The sequence below is a fragment of the Melospiza melodia genome, chromosome 10, assembly GCF_035770615.1.
Source record: "Melospiza melodia melodia isolate bMelMel2 chromosome 10, bMelMel2.pri, whole genome shotgun sequence".
Lineage (NCBI taxonomy): Eukaryota > Metazoa > Chordata > Aves > Passeriformes > Passerellidae > Melospiza > Melospiza melodia.
In genome coordinates this window covers 26,205,454-26,225,239 of record NC_086203.1, presented here as the reverse complement: position 1 = coordinate 26,225,239, position 19,786 = coordinate 26,205,454, and the positions used below count along the sequence as shown (strand labels likewise).

The 19,786-nt window shown below is 42.5% G+C and overlaps 1 protein-coding gene across 1 annotated transcript in view; it reads right to left on the bottom strand.

Annotated features, from left to right (window-relative positions):
* Positions 1 to 19,383, bottom strand: part of TAFA1 (TAFA chemokine like family member 1) — a 209,362-nt gene extending 189,979 nt beyond the window's left edge. The window contains 2 exon segments of the mRNA XM_063164989.1: positions 16,789 to 16,909; positions 19,001 to 19,383. Coding sequence (XP_063021059.1) covers positions 16,789 to 16,906 — 118 coding nt within the window. The 5' untranslated portion in view covers positions 16,907 to 16,909; positions 19,001 to 19,383.
* Between the last annotated feature and the right edge of the window lie 403 nt (positions 19,384 to 19,786).

Sequence of the window (19,786 nt, the reverse complement as noted above, 5' to 3'; positions counted from 1 at the left end):
CAGCCCAGCACTGGCAGCTGTCAGAGCTGTGCCCCAGGACAGACAAAGCCACCCTGCCCTGGGGGCACACAGAGGGGGAACATGGAAAACCAGCTGTGCTGAGCTCCTGCAGCGTGGGGCAGCCCAGACACACCTTGTCCCTGCAGCTGCAGAGAGAAACCTTCGGGAATTCTCTCAGGGATTAGGGAGAAACCTGGAGAAGGCAGCAGCATCCATTTCCCGTGGCCAGGGCAGCACAGGGATTTTGTGCTGTCCCTCACAGTGCTGTTCCCACTGCTTTAGTCCATGACAAGCTGTGGTCCCAGGGGAAACATCTTGTTCCAGACTGGCACTTGGACAATGAGGAAAGATGCTCTCAGCAACAGCAGGACTGAAAACATTTCAGTCTCCATCAAAACCAGCAGGAATGCAGCCAGACCCCAAACCCTTGTGAGTGTTTGAATAATAGAGGGCAAGACCTGGTCAGCCAAGGGGAAACTTTCAGCACTGAGCTCCCCATGAGGGGGCCCTGGCTGCTGGGAACATCCCACTGTGGGCTGTACTGAGAAGACAAGAAATTAGGGAAGAGCAAAGGACAATTATGTGAAAATTCCAGCTCTGCACACTAAAAATGGATCTCTGCACTACAAGATGAGGCAATGTACAGGAGCTGGCAGTGAATATTCCTGTGCCACAGAGAAAGAAAAGTCATACAAGCCTGGCCATGTGCATATCCACACTTTCTCACTTTGGGAGATGATACTTTGCCCCCTTCCTCAACCAGTAATGAAGGGAAATGCAGAAAATAAAAGCAGCCATAAATTAGGAGTCTGCAGCAGAACAGAATTAAGCCTCCTTTTCTCAGAGCATCTTTCCCAAGCTTCCCATTTACAGAAGGAGTATTTACAGACAAAGGAGGGTGTCTAAAACACTGAGGATTTTTGTAATTATAATGTTTAAATAAATAAGAAGAGAGGTAGGCAAAGTGTTATATAATCCAACATAAAACTTCCCAATTTTATGTTAAAAAAAGAAATAAATTAACACCCTTGCCTCAAGGTTTACTGTCCTGAAAACGTTTAGCAGTTTTTTTTTTACAGAATAGCATCATTATCTTGTGCAGATATAACACAAAGGATGCTTCTCAAACTTACACCACAAAGTACTTGTGCATTCACAGTACCCAGTAACTGCCTCCATAATTTATGGGCACCATCCTATGCAAATCATTGGAAAGAAAATGACAGATCTCAGGGCTGTTTGTTGTTTAATCTCACTTTGTCATGATTCAAAAAAGAACGATGTGAAAATACAAGGAAAGTCATCCATAATGGCAAAAAAAGATTCTTGGACGTTCTTCGTTGTTTTCTAAGAAACATAAATAATCAGCTCTTTGTCAGCTATGAAATGAACCTACATTTTCTATTCCACATGAAGGGCGATCAAAATCAAAATGTTTCACACCCTATTCTATTTCTGCTGGCAGAAAGTTGGGGCTCTAAGATTTGACAGCAAGAGACCATCCAATGAGATGGGAAACAGCACAAAAAACACACAAAACTGGGCTGGGACATCAACAGGCGTCACAAGGCTTTGGAAAGAGGTAAAAAATAAAAAACCCAAATAAGAATAAAAAACCCAAACCCTTGGTGTGGTGGGGTGCTCACTAAAGGTCTTCCATCCCTGCTCTTCTCAGCTAGACAGAGAGACAAAATAAAAGGCAGGGCAGGGAGAGGCCACTCCCCAGTTACTGTTGAGGCAAAAGAGACTTCCCTTGGGGAAATCACTTTAATCTATTACCAAACCAGAGCACAATGATGAGAAATAAGTCTCAAAAACACCTTCCTTCCCATGCCTCTCCTCTTCCCAGTCCCAAATTCCCTGCCTCCTTCCCAAACCCCCATGTTATTGCTGATGCCTCCTTCTCTGATGGGTTTACCTTGGCCAGCAGAGCCTTCCTGGTGCCTCTGGTATTGGCTCTGGCAGACAAGGGGAAGCTTCTGGAAGCTTCTCACTGCTCCACTCCTGGAGCCCCCCTCCTGCCACCAAATCTGGCCAAACCCAATACATCACATCTCAACCTCTCTCTCAAATTTACTCAAATTTGGAACCTGCTGAAAGTGGTATGCTCCTACCACAAACGTGTGAGGTTTTGGTTTTTTTCCACAAGTCTACATTTCACTAAACATCTCCTGGCACACAACTCATTTACTGCCAGTCCATTTTAAAACAAATATGTCCACATAGGAATACCACCACAATCCCCTGCACGCTCCCTGCAATGAAAAAGGCACAATTAGGGAGAGTTTTCACAACTGCTGGATTCGGTGACTGCTATTAGATCACACAGAGCTCCACTGTGCAAGGCAGAGCTGAGTTCACATAAAAATGGCAAAAGCAAATATTATTATTGAGATAAACACGTTTTTAATACTAACACTTTGTTAAAAACCTCAAAACCCTAAAAGCATCTCTCAAAGTCCTATTTCAGTCCGAGTTTCTTCAAGGACAGCAGAATAGCTGCTGCAGATGTGTTAAAGGAGGAGCACTGGTGTCTGACAGGCATAACTGTCACACTGACAAGTGAAATGTGCTCATTAAATTAGCAGAGGTCTTCAGATGACTGAAGTCAGCAAAACAGAACAGCACTGCAGACAAACAGGGCTTTGTCAAAGCTTTGCCTTCCCTCCCTCTGGGCTCCTGCCTCCTCCTGAATGGATCAGCAGAGCCACGGGCAGGGCTGGGGCAGCCTTGGCCTCCCCCAAAACTCAGAGAGAAGCTACAGGTCAAGCCTTGAGCTCAAACACAGCAAAACAGCAGAAAGTCTTTGTGAGAGTTAGGGGGCAGGGATTCAACTTCCTCCCAAAAGAAAGAAAAATCTGCCAAAGTGTTCCCTGTCCAGAGCGTGAACTTTGGAACAAGCTGCTTTTGTGATACGCACCCTTTGTTAGTTAAAACCTCATTTTCACATAAATATTAAGTTCTGAATGACCAGCAATTGCCCCCACCAGCTCAGTACAGAGCCACACACTCAGCTTCAGTGGCAGAGATTTCAGGTGTGTGCTGTCCATCTCCTCTCTTTCTGGCAGGGTTGGGGCTGTCTCAGAGGCCACCCAAACCTCCACAGAGCACTGCCTTACCCATGGAGACTGACAGCAATGGAATGGGGGCTTTTTGCTGCCTCATAAAAAGTGAGACAGAAAAATCCTGATAGCTCATCTCTGCTCTCTGATTGATTTATTCAAGATGTAAAATTGAAGGGCTATTGGAAGGCTCTCTCCCTTCAGCCATATCTTAACACCACATATCTACTTTAGGGAGAAAGATGAAGAGTCAGCCCCTAAAGCAGAACACAACTTCTGATTAGAGATACTCTGAATTGAATCTATTTAAGGAAAGAAGCAGTACCATCCCTAGTGGTTTTTATTCATCTGGCCATTTCCTCACTCTTCTTTCAGTGTCTAGAAATTTGTCAAACTGTTTCAGGTTTTGTTTTCTATTTTTTTCTTTTCCACTTAGTCAGAAAAACAATCGAGTGGTTCTAAACTAATTGCAAAATGTAAACACTGCACCAAAACAACACTTGATATCTTGCTTTGGCTGTCACATAAAAAAAATTCAATTATTTACACTGCTTTAGTCACACAACAAAAGCAACGCTGCTTTTCAAAATGTAGACTGTTACCCTGTATTCCCTCAAACTAAAAAATAAACAATTGTCACAACAAAAAATTTACTACAATTACTCAAGCATGTGAAAGTTTATCACCACAAGAGATTCAATGAACAATTTTTGCATTAATTCTCAGTAGAGAGGGAATCAAGTCTTAGTTTGATATTCAAGGCCTAATGAGAGCCTCCAGACACTTTCTGCAAACCAGGCTGAGGGCAGCAGCTCAGTCACATTTTCATTGTGTGAGAGGAGAAGGATCCTCTGGAAAAGGATCCCTGGCCAGGACTCCCCAGCCCGAAGAGGTGACTCCAATCTGAAGTGGGACACACAGTTCATTCCATCACAGCAAAAAGAGCAAAATGTCCTGACGTGAAATAAAAATACTGATAAACATCTACAGAACCTTGGAGTTTCTGTGTTGCCAAAACAGAGATAGATCATGGAGAGATCTTTCTCCTGCTTGGAGGTTTGCTAGGTTCCAACAAACGAGAAGCAAAACTTCTGCAGTCAACCTGAACAGCCAGAGCCCAGGACTGGCCATCAGTGGGGAAGGACCTGAACAGCATCCTGCCCCTGCCAAGGGTGTATCACCCCACCTTTGCCTGGGCCAAACAAGGCAACACTCACAGCTCATTTTCCACCCAGGATTGCCAGAGCACAGTCCTCTTTTGGGACAGATATTCTGGAGCTTTCCCCAGATTAATCTGTGTTTTTAGAATCAAACAAGAGATTAAGTTTTTGGTTTGTTTTTTTTTTTTTTTTTGGTTTTTTTTTTTTTTTCCAATTATAGCAAAAGAAATAGTCTGAATTTTTTTTCCCCTTTATAAGATGACATTTATCTTGACACAAGTTTCCACACTGCTGTAGCTGGCCTGCAAGAATTACTATTGAGTAACAGTGAGCAGGTAATATTTGCAAGTTGGACACATTTCAAAAAATACCCTGAGTTATACAGAATCCATTTTAGACTGCCTGGGAAAGGCAGGAAGCACAGCACTAAACTCAGATGGAAAGTGTAGGTTTTGAATGAGAAACATGGCTAAAGAGGAAGCCTTTCTGCCCTAAGACAAGCTCAACCTTCTCCCCTCTTTAAGGAAGCAGTTAAATACAAAGTGGGAAGCTCCACATTTGAAGCAAAGCTGGCATGGCCCCTCTGCAGCTCAGCTGAGAGCCTGGACATTCCCTGGGCAGGGAAACACTCCCTGACATGGCACAACTTGTTTGCCAGCCGAGCTCCAGCGACACCAGGGCTGTTTACACCTCTCAGCTGGGGCACTCTGAGCCATTCCAGCTTAACCACCATGGAGGTTTAAGCCAGCGTGAAGTTGGCTTAAGGCAAAGCTCTTGATTCCACGAAAAGAGGGAGCTGAGAGGCTCCTGATCCATCACCCAGCCCGAGCAGCCATGCCAAGGACACAGCATGAGGGAGGGGATTCCTGCCCTGGGTACTGTGAGAAATGATGCTCACTTCCAAAAATGCAAAAGGTTTATTAAGACCTTACCAAAAATACAACAGAAGACTGAATAGAAAAAATACCACAGCACTAGGAGCAGAGAAGTTTTTCCCCCACCATGTGCTCACCCACACAATGGAAATTTTGCCTTTTAACCCCTTAGCTCCTCCCAAAGTTCTTTCCATCTACTCCTTCTTCACTCTCCAGTGGTGGAAATCACTTCCTTAAATCTTGATTGGACATCAGCTGTGCCATAGTGACAAGCCAACCCTCCCAGATATCCCAAACCCAGGCCACTCCCTGATAACACAAGGGGGTAAAACATAACTATAAGTCTAGAAAACGTCTCTTAATATACATATACACAATATTTGCCTTTTAATTGAGAGTCAACCATGGCATTACCCATCACAGGACCAGCTGCAGGACAGGGTCTGGCAGCCACCAGAGGAGGCTGTGAGGAGCAGAGTAATAAAACCTCACTTGTTTCCTTGCCAGCTCCCAGAAATGTGCTCCTGGGGGAGAGCTGGTTCCTCTGATGGCCTGTCCCACTGAGGGATGCTGCACAGGCTGTCCCTGGGCTGGCCAGAAAGAGAAAGAACCAAACAGGCAGCCTGTAAAACTAGGCTGCCTTTTTTCTGTACCAAATGAGGTTCTGAGACCCATATGTGCTATCAAAATATAGAACAATGGAATAATCCCTCCTGACAAAGGCATATTTCAGTGTTGTTCATATCTTTGCCTCTCTTGTGAAATCTAGACATTAAAGCACTTGGAAAGCAGACAGGACACAGCTTAGAGTAAGATATCTCAAACTTAAGATACTAATTCATATCATGCATTATACAGAGACAATTATTTTACCACAGTAATATTTAAAAGCAGATTTGCATTCTAAACTGTGCATTAATGTCTCCTCCCAATTTTGATTCATAGATTCTGTCAGGACTAAGGGATAACCTCTTCTCACCTGTTAAAGAGCACAGCCCCTCAGATCTGGGGAGCAGCATACTAAAGACACACAATCCTCATCAGAAGGACTTCAGTGTAAATCTGATACTCCTTTGTACCTTGTTTCCATCTCTAGATACTACAGATTACACCTCTTCCTTTGATAGGCTAAAAAACAAGAAAGGAAGGTAAGAAATAATTCATTTCACCTAAGAACAGGGCTTAGGGGGGACTTGCACAGCCTGAACCTCAGAGGATTGATTGCTACAAAGGACTGCTCGATGCCACACTGCTGTAAAAGTACAATCAAAACACGTGTGGGGTGTGTAGACAGCAGAAACCACGACAAAATCTTTCCCACTGGAAGACTCAGACCAACAGAAATAGTTTTTCCTATGGGTAGGAGATTATTTTTTTATATATATATAAAAACTTACACATAAATATATTAAAATATATATGATATATATTTTATATTAAGATTTATATTCCTCCCAGTTTTTCTTAGAAAACACTTAATCTATCCTACCAATATCAGGAAGCAGAAAATTCTAGCACTTCAAGTTTTTTTTAATCAAGTAGTTCCAGTTTGATCCTTTTTAAAAAATAAAACTGTTTAAAACTATTTAGTTTATTAAGATATTGCTGGTGTTTGAATTGGGATGAAATCAAATGGAATTTTGTTGCTCAAACACCACATCAAGGTGCATTAATTAAGAGGAGGAAATTCTGAAAGCCTTTTTCAAAAGTGAGAGCCTTAGGAGCTTACATAAAGGAAAACTCAGAGAAAACAAAGGAAATTGGTTTAGCGGAAGGGAGGGGGAAAATAAAGACTGAAACAGGATAAAAACCTACAGAAAAGAGCTGGTAATCTGCCTGCATTGTGGAGCCTGCACTAAATGACAGCCTCGGTGTCTGGTGATCTCCCAGGGGTGGTTTTGGAGGGTCAGAAATGCAATGTGCCCTGGATGCTCACGGCCCACAGGCTGCCCCCAGTCAGGGCACCTCAAAATTCCCCTTCCTCCAACTGTGTTTGAGCTGCTCCTCCCTCCATCCTCTGAGCAGGGAACTCCAGAGCTCACATTCACCTCTCTGGACTCAGAAGAGACCAACCAGGCTCATAATGGAACTGGAGTAACCACGACAAGCATGAGATAAATATCTAATAACCACTCAGCTCATTCAATTCAGCGTGCTATCAACAGCAGGAATCAGCATTAAACAATTACCCAATTCTGCCCTCAGGGAAAGAAGGAAATGCAAAATGTTTCCAGAGAAGTCATCGAGGAGGATACATTAAACCTCAACAGAATCCCCCGTGTCCTGCCTGGCAGCTCTCCTGACTCCCAGTGTGCTGTGGCAAATTGAGATACACAAGGTTGGAGGATCATTCATGTTTTTCTCTACTTCTGCCCACCCGTGAGCCCCATCCTCGACCTCAGCTGGTTTTTAATGGACAGAGGGAAGATCCTGATGTGTCCATATTCCTGGGAAAGCCAGGAGCTGCCATGGACACTTCTCCACTTCACAGGCTTCACTGTGAATTTCCCTCATGTATTAAGATTTCAGTAGAGGACAAATGTCAAGGGAGGGCACAGAAGAGTTGCCCTGCTCCTAGGCATTGAATAATCTCATTTAGGGACAGCTATCAGTGCTGCTTTGGCCCTGTTAATTTTCTCTTCCCAGACACTCACAGCTTTTGTCTACTGCTGTTATCAAGGCATTTGCATGCACTAATCCATGACAAATGGTTTCATTTGATGCACATCTGATTTCCTTGCCTGCCAACTAGAAAGAGATAATAGAAATACCAAGAGAAACTAAATTAGAACTAAAGGAGTCATCTATTTGTTGGAGAAACTCAAAACAAGGTTAGGATAAACACCACCCAGGCAGCTGAATTAATGGAGAAAGCACTCAGATGTCAGCTGAGGAAATACAGTTTCTAATTACCTGGAGGGGAAAAAAAATGCTGCATTTCAAAGCTTCACAAAAAGATACTGCTAAAGAAATAATGTAGGAGCTGGCTTAGACACAGTCATTCTCTGTCAGATCCTGCCCCAGCACACTAAAAACAATCAGGAACTCAAAAACCTCTGTGAGCTCAACTCATCCCCTGGGTTCCCCTGTTTCACACAGCAGTGACTTCTGGCTGGATAACCACACAAATCTGAAACAACTCCATGCAAGTAACCAAAAAGAGGAATCTAATGTGTTAATGAAAGTCCCAGTAAATTGTGTTAGCTTAGCCATGAGAGCTTATGACTAAACAAAGGTTTCCCCCAAATTTCTGCTGTTTAATGAAAAGTGTATCCTTGTGTAAAAAGGGGCATCTTCTGAAAACACCAGACCTACTTTAATTTCAGTGCTGCTCTAAACCAAAACAAGAGCTGGTACCAGCCAGAAGGACACACAAGACCCTCCTCATGTTTACCCTGGTATTGAATTTGAGCTCTCTGTGGTCTGGATTCCTCTTGGGAAAGAGGCAGGCACTGGCAGATCTCAATTTCTGCTTCCAGACAGGATTTATGCCTTTATCAGCATGATGACTTGTTTTGGGTAGCTGCTGATACCTACACAGATAATGTTTTCCCTCAAAGAGGAACACCAAGGCAGAAATAAAGAAGGCACAAAGACATAGAATCACTTCTTAAAGTTTCAACTTAGAAAACTGATTCTTAAAAACAAACAAAGTATTAAGTCCTCAGAATTTCCCACTCCCAGTTTTGGCTATAAAACATGAAATAGGCTGGTGTTAAAAGGTTTCTGAACTGTAAAATTAGCCAAATTTTAAAGACGGGATAGAAAGCATAGGAATTACTGTATCATAGGAATAAAATAATAGGTTAATTATTAATATAATTACAGGAAGTACCTATATCTAGTCATATTTCAGTGTATTTTGCCATACGTTCCTTATCCACAGCACCTTTAGCCAGTCCAGGAATGAAGCTAAGGTCTTCTCTAAAATGTGTTTTTATTTCAAAATGCAGTGTTCTGAACATGACCTTAATGATATTTCAGTGTTACTTGATCTCATTTCTGTCTGGATTTTGGTTTTATTTAAATTCAGACTGATTCAGAATGTGAACACTTTTTAATATGTTTATATAGGCAAATATATGAGTTACAGATACTTTTAAACTCTGTAACACATTCAGTCACCACTATTATTGGGATTCCTGGGCAGCATGTAGGAAAGAGGTGCTAACCAATAGGTTCCCTTCATTTCTGCATGTTCTTGTAAGAAACAAACATATAAATCAATGAAATCAATTTTCCAAATAAAATGTCCTTGCTTGCTCTCAAGCACTTAATTAAACACCATTAACTCTAGTTTGTTTTGGCAACCAATTAATGTCATGATCAAATATAAATAGACTCTGCAAGAAAAGATTATAATTAATAAATCCTGAACAACACAGTACAATTGTACTGAAGCCTTGCTTGCCAGCAATATTTAGCAGCAGTTTTGGAGAGCATTAATGAGGACAGCAAAAATAAAGTTTTAACAGGGGTGCAGTTCAGATCCTGAGGTTTTTGCCTGTACCCAGGTAGATCTGTAGAGTCTTTGGTTGCTGACATTATTTACACAGAAAAATCAGAGTCTCAAGTTCCTCACTTTCCAAAAAAATGATATGTACATGCATAGGAGTCTTTAATCAAGTTCTCCACAGATATAACTCTCACTTGTATACAGTTTAATTGACAGTGTATTTTATTTTGCTCCCTGTTTTTTGGTAGGTTCAAAATGAGGGTTCTTGATTCAGATTTGTCAACTACAGAAAACTAAATTAATTCAGCAGATCATTGGATCATGCATAAGGATGGATTAAAAACATTCTTTAATCTGAACCAAGAGCTCCCCTGATAATCAAGAGACAAGGATCACTGTTTAAGCTGATTTTTAGTTTCCTATTCATTTAGTAAGAGTTAAGGTACATGGTATACACATAAAACTTAACTGTTCATGGTAGAAATATTTGTGCCTAATTCCAAAAATCTCCCATCATGTGTGGCTGGGTGGGATTTGCTCATGGAGAGCAGGTTATCCCCTGGGTTACCTGGAACTCAGAGACACTGCACCACAATGAGGATACCCATCCCAACAGACTGTTCATGTGCTGCAATTCACTCGCTGATTCTCAAGAAATCCCTTTCACATCATCCAAAAACGAGTAAAATTTTACAGTCCTGCCATCATTTCAGTTCCCAAGCCAAGCTGTTTTCTCAAAGTAAGGATTACAGTGGAACAGTAGGACAGAGTTATTGATTATCATGATAGCAACAGTGATCCTGCACGCTGCTGTCACTGAAGTGACCTTTCAAGAAGGGCAGGAGTGTTTTCTTCACCCACTATGAAGGGGCAAGCTGGTATTCCAGAAGAAATACAGAAGGCAAGAGAGATGTCAAAAAACAATCTAAATAGAGCGTAGAAATCTGAGTCACAGAAACACTGGGCTGTGTAACTTCATTCAGCTTAATTTACACCCCCGATTCCCCATTGTGCATCACTGCCTCACTCTCATAAATTTAGACTCCAACTGTGCTGCAGTCCTCGTGGTCCCTTCCCAGGGCACACTGAACAGAAAGCTCCAGCATCACTCCCATGCAAAGGAGTAAGATCAGCTGGAGAAAACTGCTCTGTATAGGGCATCTGAAAACAACAAAAAATGCTGAGTTCCACCAGGAAAAAAACCCAAAAATCTTGCTCACAGCACAGGTTGGTTTCACAGAGTGGAAAGAAAAACATTCAGAAGGAAACACAAATATTATAGACAATACAGGGTAAAATAATATCAAACTTAAAGGGGAAAACACATCAATCTTATGAAGCAATGCACTTGAATATTACTTTTTAAAATATAAATGAGCCTTGGACTAAAGCAGGCTAATCATTAAAGGCATGTTTCTGATGTTATCAGCAGAAACACTTCAGCGCAGAGCAATGTAGTCTGCCTCTGGGGTTTATATTTGTAGGTGCCAAATGTTCCTTGGGATTTTACCACCCCAGAATGAATTCCTACAGTCTTTAAGGCCATGACAGCGAGCTACAAATAGTGGTGTGCACTGAAAGGTCCCTGCATGACTCACAGGGCCCCGAGGCTGCACTTGGAGAGGGAGGCTCAGCACAGGGCTGGGAGCAGGAGATGCTGCCAGGGCCAGCACAGCAAGAGGAGATTTTTGGTCCCTGCTTCCCCAGGGCAGCTCTGCCCAAGTGTCTGCCTGCAGAGAGGCCTGAGGGAGAGCTGAAGTGGCACAGGATGGGGACAGGAGCATGGCCAGGAGTAAGGGGAACTAAACCAGAGCAGAGAGTGTGTCAGTGCAAAGCACCAGCACAGGAGGCATCATCCCATTGTCCCTGTGGGAGCATTTTGCCATTGCTGGCTTGCACAAGGTGTGCAGTGAGGGTGACCCCAGGAGCGCGCCCACAGGAAAGGTGGCACCCAACAGGAGGAAAAGATGGCACCCAACAGGGACAAGAAATGGGGGCACCCAATGTGGGGGGAAGGAAAAGGCAGCACCCAACAGGGAATGCAGCCACGCTTGCAGCAGCTCCTGGGGAGCCCTCCTGTGCTGCTCAGGCCCCAGTGCACACCCTGGCCATGCTGCTCCTCACAGCCCATGGAGCCAAGCTGTGAGGATCCCAGCTGCCCTTCTGCTCCTGCCACTGACCAGCCAGGGAGGACAGCCTGACCCCTGGCAATACCAACCTGTCCTTCCCATTTACTTCCCCTGTGTTCCAGGCAACAGACCCCAAAAACTCCCATGGCTAACCCTATCTCCAAGCACACCCTGGAGCCATGATAGCTTTGTTTCAGAGGTTTGATTTTTCAGGAAAAAAAATATCAAAAGCCAAAATCACAGGGTGCAATACTTCTGATCAAGTCTGCTGCTGTAAACAAGCCCATCACACAAGCACAGCAGGCAGTTCATTGCCATCATGCTGCTAGAAACCCTACCTCATGCTTAAGTGTTGGCTTTATCACTTCAGTTCTCTTCCTAAACAAAGTACGTGTCCACATACATCCAAATGTATTTTGTGTGTGATCAGGAACACAGTAGGTACTTACAACCTGGATTTCTTCACTTAGCAGTTGGTAATTTCACATTTTCAAGAGCAGCCTGTCAAGGCCAGGTGTGTGTAACAAAGGTATCACAAGGGAGATCTTTCCAGTGAGTGACTGGAACAGCTCCTTGCGAGCAGGATTTTCTGACTCTGAACAAACCAGGGCACTGTGCTGCTTCCTGTGCATTTGCTGGAGTCAATGAAAACTGAGTCAGACCTTAGAACTTAAAAATGTGCTGATTTTAATTAACACAGCAAGAAACAATAGCTGTCACCTTTCATGGCCATGGCTGGCTGTGTTCCTGCCTGGCAATTTGAACATTGTATACTGAAGGCAACAGTTTGCATTCACACCATGTGATTAATGAAACACAATTCTTGCTAATCACAGAAACTTTTATATATTAACTGCCTAGTGCCACACTTGCCTCTGTCCACAGCAAGAGCAAAAATCCTGCTGAACTCACCTTCCCAATCTCAATTGCTCTACAAAGTACAGACATTTTATTTATACTTTCCTGAGGAATTAGATTCAAAACCCTGCCTGTTTTGAACTGAATAGCCACATATATGGGGCATATGAAAACAGCAGACCTTTTGAAATGTGAAAATATGCAGTTTACCCCAGGGCTATAAAAAAATCAGTGGGAAGGCCAAGACCAGAACTAAGACATTTTTTGCTCACAGCCACATTCTACAGTTTCTGCAAAATGCTGTCTACTGAGAAACATGCTCACAGCATCCTTAGGTTGATGTTCCTTGTTAGATGGTGCAGAATTGCTTTAAGACTGATTTTTCTGTCTTGTAATCTGTAATACAGAGAATCACTTCTTGAGAAGATTTTTAATAGGCACATCATTAACTACTGTCACAATAAAAGGTACTTCATGTTTAGCATCATAAAATTCCAGCCTTGATTCAGTCCATGATTTCTTCCTCTGAACAGGCCTATTTTTAATTAACATATTTGCAAATGTCAGCAGTGCTACAGTGGATACTTTTTTTCTGCTTGTGTGTGCCTTCCATCTTTACACTGCACACAAAACTAACTTGATGTGTAGCTAATTTATTTGCACAAACTTACAGGTGAATCCTATGTCCTTCCAAGTAACACATGGCCAGTGTTGTCACCTATGATTAGATGAAAGATCCAATACCTTGTTATGGAACAAAGCCAAAATTTTGCAAAGAAATGCGTAATTGAACTGGTAACGGTTGCTTTATTTATTTTTTAACTTGAATCCTGTACTTTGCTAATATCTTATGTCACCAAACCCCAGCATCTACTTCCTGCTGCTGGGAGGATCAATCCTGTCAATCAGATGATCAATGAACTATCACAGGCACTCAGATAACTGCAAATCAACGTGGCCACTCTAACCCCTCAGGCCAATTCCACAGCCCTACAACTCTGTGTATCTTAGAGACCAAAACAACCAGCATGGAATTCTTTTCATTACCACTATTTCTCCTTAAATCACACAGAAATGACAAGCTTGCAAAGAAGATGGAGATTCGTTTCCACATAAAGTTATTTCCTGTGAATGCTTTCACACATCCTTTGCCTAACATGATTTTCATGAAAATGAAATATAGGCATAAAAAACCCTGCAGAAAGCCATGAGTATTGCCCAAGGGGAATTACACTGCAGTGGGGTTCTGCAGGTTTAATCCCAGGTCTGCTCTTCCTCACCTACCCGAGTCAAAAGGAACAGGCACCAAAATTTAAGGGCACTAAATAGCAGCACTCAAACTTCTCACTGTGTTAATGAGACAAGAAAGAATTCATGAACAGGCACAAATAATACAGCATCATCCATCTCATAAGCAAGCAGTATTTACTATGGCCTTACTACCTGTGCCCACCTGCCAACATTTCACAGAAAATAAAGTCACAAATACTGTCATGTAGAGCAGTTTGTCACATTTGTTTCCAGGTTCATGCCTTCTGCTAAGTCATCTAACTGAACAAAGAAGTACTGAATTATAAAAATGAAAAATTATACTGCCCTGGAAAGAGGCTTTAAGCTTCTGTGATTGCACAGCGTGTTAAAATGTATTTCAGCTCATTCAAATACTTGCTTAAGAAAGTTTCTGGGAGTAAAAAAAAAATAAAAAAAAAAAAATCAAGCTCAAATCTCTGATGATAAACTAACCTTTTAATATATTGCCCTTGATTTCCAGGGTTTCCAAAATGGATTAACTGCTGTGGTCCAGATGGATATATTCACTGTGCTAATCCACTGTGTTCAGTTCAAGTTTATTATGCTAAATACACTCCAAGAGGATTTTATCTTCTACCTGCACCTTCCTGTGCTCAGTGAGACTCTTCTATTCATCAAGAATGAGAAGCACAAAATGAGGTGGAACCTGCCCTTTTAATTATCTTGTACCAAAGTGGCCCCATGATGGAGATGAACTGCTCAAACTCTCTGATTTTAGGCCAGCTCATTATCCATGCATGATCACAAACTGAAAGAAAAGGTATGCTGAGCATGCTATTGATTACAGCTCTATCTGCCATGATTCAATAAGTTGAAATTTCATACACCAAGTATTAAATTACTGAAATTATGCTTTGGCTTATCTGCATCCATTTTTTATTCACTTTTATTTGGCTGAACATTTTAATATTACTTACACAATTTCTAACTAAAAGTAAACTACGCATTCCTAATAATATAAATATGAAAAATAGGGTGTGCTCAGGGACTGCAGTTGAATACATTAAAATCACTCAGTTTGCTAGTTAACATATTTCCATCCCTTTTATGTACAACCTTTCACATTCAGTTGGCAGACTGCAAATTCATGGCCTTATAAAAAAAACAGTGTCTTGATTTTCTGTTGTGACAGCAGAAATCGCCCAAAATATCTGAGAGTTTCCCTAAAGGACACTCACTGGCTGGTACTTCCCAGGTGCAGCACAATCTGAATTTGAGGTGAACATCATGTCAAATTCCACTCATCTGTCAATGTAGTGGATTATTTCTTGAGAGACTGAAATTGGCTGCCTGGGATCAGAACACCATCAATCTTATTCATGTAGGGTGCAGAGAAGCTGCCTGAGCCAGGCTCGCAGGAGGGAAAGCTTGGCTGCTTCTAAGTAGGTGATGAGGCAGCTGTAAAACCTTCACTCTATCTGCAGCACATCCCTGAGTGAAAGATTTTGTCATTTTTCACATTTCCCCAACATTTGGCATGCATTCAGTGTCTTGCTGTTCTTGCTTCATAAAAAAGGTGATTTTTCAAGCTTAGGCAAATGTTGCAGAGCTCTGGATCTGCCCAGCTCTCATTTTTTCTCATAATGTCACTTGTTTCAACTGATTCCATAAAGTGATATTACATTTTCCCTTTACATACCTGTGCAGCAAGGCTCTCTTTTCCCCTTTCCTTCACTAGGGACACACTCAAATAACCAGCAGCATTTCTGATTATTGCACTATAATAGATCTCTGCAAGTCCCAGGTAAGTCCTTCACCCCTCAAACTTCAAGTACTCACAGATTTCCGTGCCAGGGGGTAAAGGTGACACCCTTGGTTAATCTGATGCTCTAACATGGGCACTGAGACCTGGCCTAGCAAGGATCTTGGTCTATTCCTCTGTAACATTTATGTTTTACTAGAATAAGCCAAGACAATGCCAATACCTGTGATTCCTGGGCAAGAAATGTACTTAGGAAAACTCTGAGTTTTAAAGTTGCCAATGACCTGTGTTCAAGCCCATCTGTCTTTGAAGGGATATCATTTGATCAAAAAAAATTGAAATATTAATTGCCACATTGTAAGATGACTCATCACTGTGAGTTAACACTTTCCATCTTTCATTTTTTCAACTCTTAGAGCCCCTCCCACCTTTTCTTTGGATTCAAATTTGGTTAAGTGACATTCTTGGCCCATCTAATTTTAACCAGATGAAAACACTGTGCTAGAAAATGCCACCACCTCAATTTTTAGCATAGCACATTCTTCAAAGTGCAATTAGCAGTTGGAGCTATGTGATCCATTTCTGTTATTAAAAACCGAATAAAACCACTGCTGTGCTGTCCCTGCAGACCCAGCAGTCCAAGTGAGCTGTGGTCTCTACTGCTAACCTGTGGGATTGATTCTGCTTTTACAGGCACTGCACTCTATTCAGTCCCAAATTCTCCTCCAGGACACGCTTTTGCAGCCCCATCAATTTCAGAGGTAAACTTGAGAATCTCTGAGTGAGTGTGCCTCCTTTAACCCAAGGCAAACATCCAATCTCCAGTTTCAGTGCCTGTGGTTTAAGGAACAAACCTGAACCCAGTTTGGGTCAGATAAGCAAAAAGTTCCACAAACCTGTGCTCTCAGTGTCCAAGTTCTACAGAAATTCCAGAACTTCACCGAATGGGAAGAAGGGGAGTGAGAAACAAGGACACAGAAACGGAATCATTACCCACAATGGGATTTTCTGTTGGGCAATTGTTAGAAAATGACATCAAACATGAATATTCCCACAGTGGATTGGCAAAGCACAACACACATTAGACTCACCAGAAAACAGATGCTGTGCAATACAAAGGCAAACAACTCATAAAACTTAAATGATAAAGAGAATTTTGATTAGTCAATCATTTATCAAGACAGACAGGAGCACGGGCAGAGAGCCTGCAAGCCCAGAGCTGAGCTCAGTCCTACCTGGTCTGTGCAGGTGATGCTGCTGGAAAGTGTGATGGAGGGACCCCTGACAGAGCAGCATTGCACAGGCACTTATCCACAAATACAGGACCCAGGACATTGCAGAGACCACTGCCATTCTCTAAACAAAATATTAGACACACATTATTATCCAATGCCTTCCAGCACACAAAATAGTCAGCTTCCATTACAACAGTGGTTTTAATATTTTTCTTTTTCACTCCTTTTGCTAAATGTCTTTTGATTATTGTTCCCCCCCTGCAGGATGCAATTGTTGTACAACAAAGGTCATGCCCAAAAAGGACAGCTGAGGTAAAGAGACATCAACACAGGAGCCTGGGTAACTTTAATAATTCAGTGGTAAAAATCAAACTGTAATAATCTGAGGGCTGAAAAAACCACAATATAAATAGAAGCTGGGAAATATTCTCACACTGATCCATAGCTCAATTTACAAGGGAGTTAAAAATATAAACCAAATTGTAAAAAGTCACAACACCAGCTGGAAAAAACCAACATGATGTCCAGACAGTATCAAAGCTGCTTTAAATACCCTGCAGGAAGACATAACATATCCTCAGCTATCCAAGACATATTGCCAAAATACTCCATCCCCAAAACTAAAAAGGCAATTACTGACCCAGAAGGTAACAGTACATTGTTTGGTTTTTTTTTGCTTTTGCAAGCATTAATTATTAATTATGCTTTTGTCTACCAAACAAAGTAATTGTTTCTCAGAATTATGTTCTAATCCCCCGATGAAATCAGCTTCCTTTTGTTCGACCTGTGCACGCACAAGGACTGGAGCATGGCCAGAATGAATTTCAGATGTGCTCTATAGAAGATTTGATGCTTCCACACAGCAGGCTGTGTCAAAATTTTAAAAAATATTCCCTTTGCAAAGGGAAAAGGCAATTTCTTTGTCTGTTGGTGCCGGTGTACTTGGCCACGCAGTGCAGACAACTCTTTTTCCATACTTGTGCTCGTGGCTGTACTAAGTGGGTGAATTTCCCTCTGACTTGTTAACTTCAGCAGCTCTTGCTCAGTGCCTGCAAGGATCAGGAGGTTTGCAAGGCTCAGCTACGCTACACATCGTCCAGTTCCCCTAACAGCACCTTGTGCTGCATTTCAGATGGGCAAATTAATCAAACTTCAGGCACTCTCCTCACTCAGCCAATGACGGGATGCTGCTCTCTATCTAATAATCCAATCAGCTGAACATCATTTTCACAGAGCAAGAAAGACTTTGAAAGATTCAAATCCCTCACATGGAAAAAAACCCATGTCTTTACAAAAAAAAAAACAATCTGCATGCAATATCAGGGGATTTCTACAGCAGGAAGATGAACAATATTAAAATAGTGAAATGCTGTGGCAATAAAATATATGCATATAAATCCTTTTTTTTTTTTGTCCTGATTTTAAAGCAGCAGAGTCTTTGGGAAGCTTTTCAAGTCTAATTAGTTGAAATGAACCACATAAACTGACAAATATAATTAATAGAGAATACCAAAACACTATTTTGATCAGCATGAGGCTCTTCCTTTCTCTGTACTGAGTGCTTGATGCACTGCTTGGTGTATAATTAATTTTATTTCCAACTGTTTGCTTTGCAGTATACAATGCACTGTTTCTCCTCTCTTTTTAGACCCATTTATCTTGCAAAATAGATTCAATCTCCTCAGATCAGGGAGCTCCCGGGAGGCTTCCCGTGTCCTCAGGAATTAACACCTTCTTGTCATAATTGGTGCTCCCGTGCTTTTTATACCACAAGGCAAAGGGAAAGGTGAGCCTCACGCAGGGGAATTTCAGGTAATCAGGTTATTTAAACTGAACTTTAAAAATCCCAGTCAAAGAGTGAAACTTCCACAACCTGCTAAATGCTCCTGTGTCTTTCCTCCGGCATCATGTTCTTCACACATGGACAGCAGACTTTACCCACTGAGGCTTTAAAATTAGTTTTTGTGGCTTTTTAAAATATAAAATCCTCTCTCAAACATTTGCTGTTTCAAACTACCTTTGCTCAAACCCAGCATTTCTTACAGATATTTCTTCATGCACTCGGTCATCCGCAAACCGTCACACACACACAATTTCACCCAGAGATCATCTTATCATTAATATAGAAACACAGCAGTGAATATTTTCCACTTATTATCTGAGGAGTTCCAGATCTGCTTTCTGAATCTTAAATCCTGAGGAAGCTCCTTACCTGAGTAATCCAACCAAGAGCAGGGCACTCTAGTAGTGTTCATCGGAAAGATCTAATACTTTTTAAAATCCATCTGTACCACAATAAGGGATTTCTTTTATAGCTTCCCAATAATCTTCTTTATCAGGATTAAAAGTAGAAAAAAAAAAGAAGCAAAAAAAATCTCTTTTTCGTTACAAATCCTGTTTCCAGAGTAAAGAAGACATCTGAGCTCTCAGACTGCCGTCAGAAAAGTGGCCAAGGTTTGAGGGGTGGAAACCTTCTCATTTTCACCTTTAGATCATTGCCGAGCATCCCCTTGTGCTGGAGGAGCCCTTCGGAGGGGTCTGGCGGCGAGGAGCGGCCCGCAGGACACGCGAGGCCGAGCAGCAGCCGGCGGCTGGGGGCAGCGCGGCCGCGGCTCCGCACGGGCGGCACAAGGCGGCGGCTCCCGGACCTGCCCGAGCCTATTTCAACACATCCCCGCTCGGGAGAGTATCACATGTGCCTTAAAGCGACACAGCCCTCGCTCAGCCAGCGACTGGAGCTGCATTTAAATAGCGGCAGCAGAGCCCGCACGGCGCAGGGGAGCGGCCGCTCCGGCTGCGGGAGGCGGGCGGGGAGGGGAGCGGGGAGCGCCGGGGGCTGCGCGGCCTCCGAGGCGCCTGGGACGGGCTGGTTCCGCCAGCACAGCCTTTATCCGCCAGCCCTCATCCCCCAGCACCTGTTCACCAGAGGAGAGCGAGACTTAAGGAGTCCGCTGCCTTGCACATGCCTGGGAAGGGGAAGGGAGGTGCAGGGAAAGGG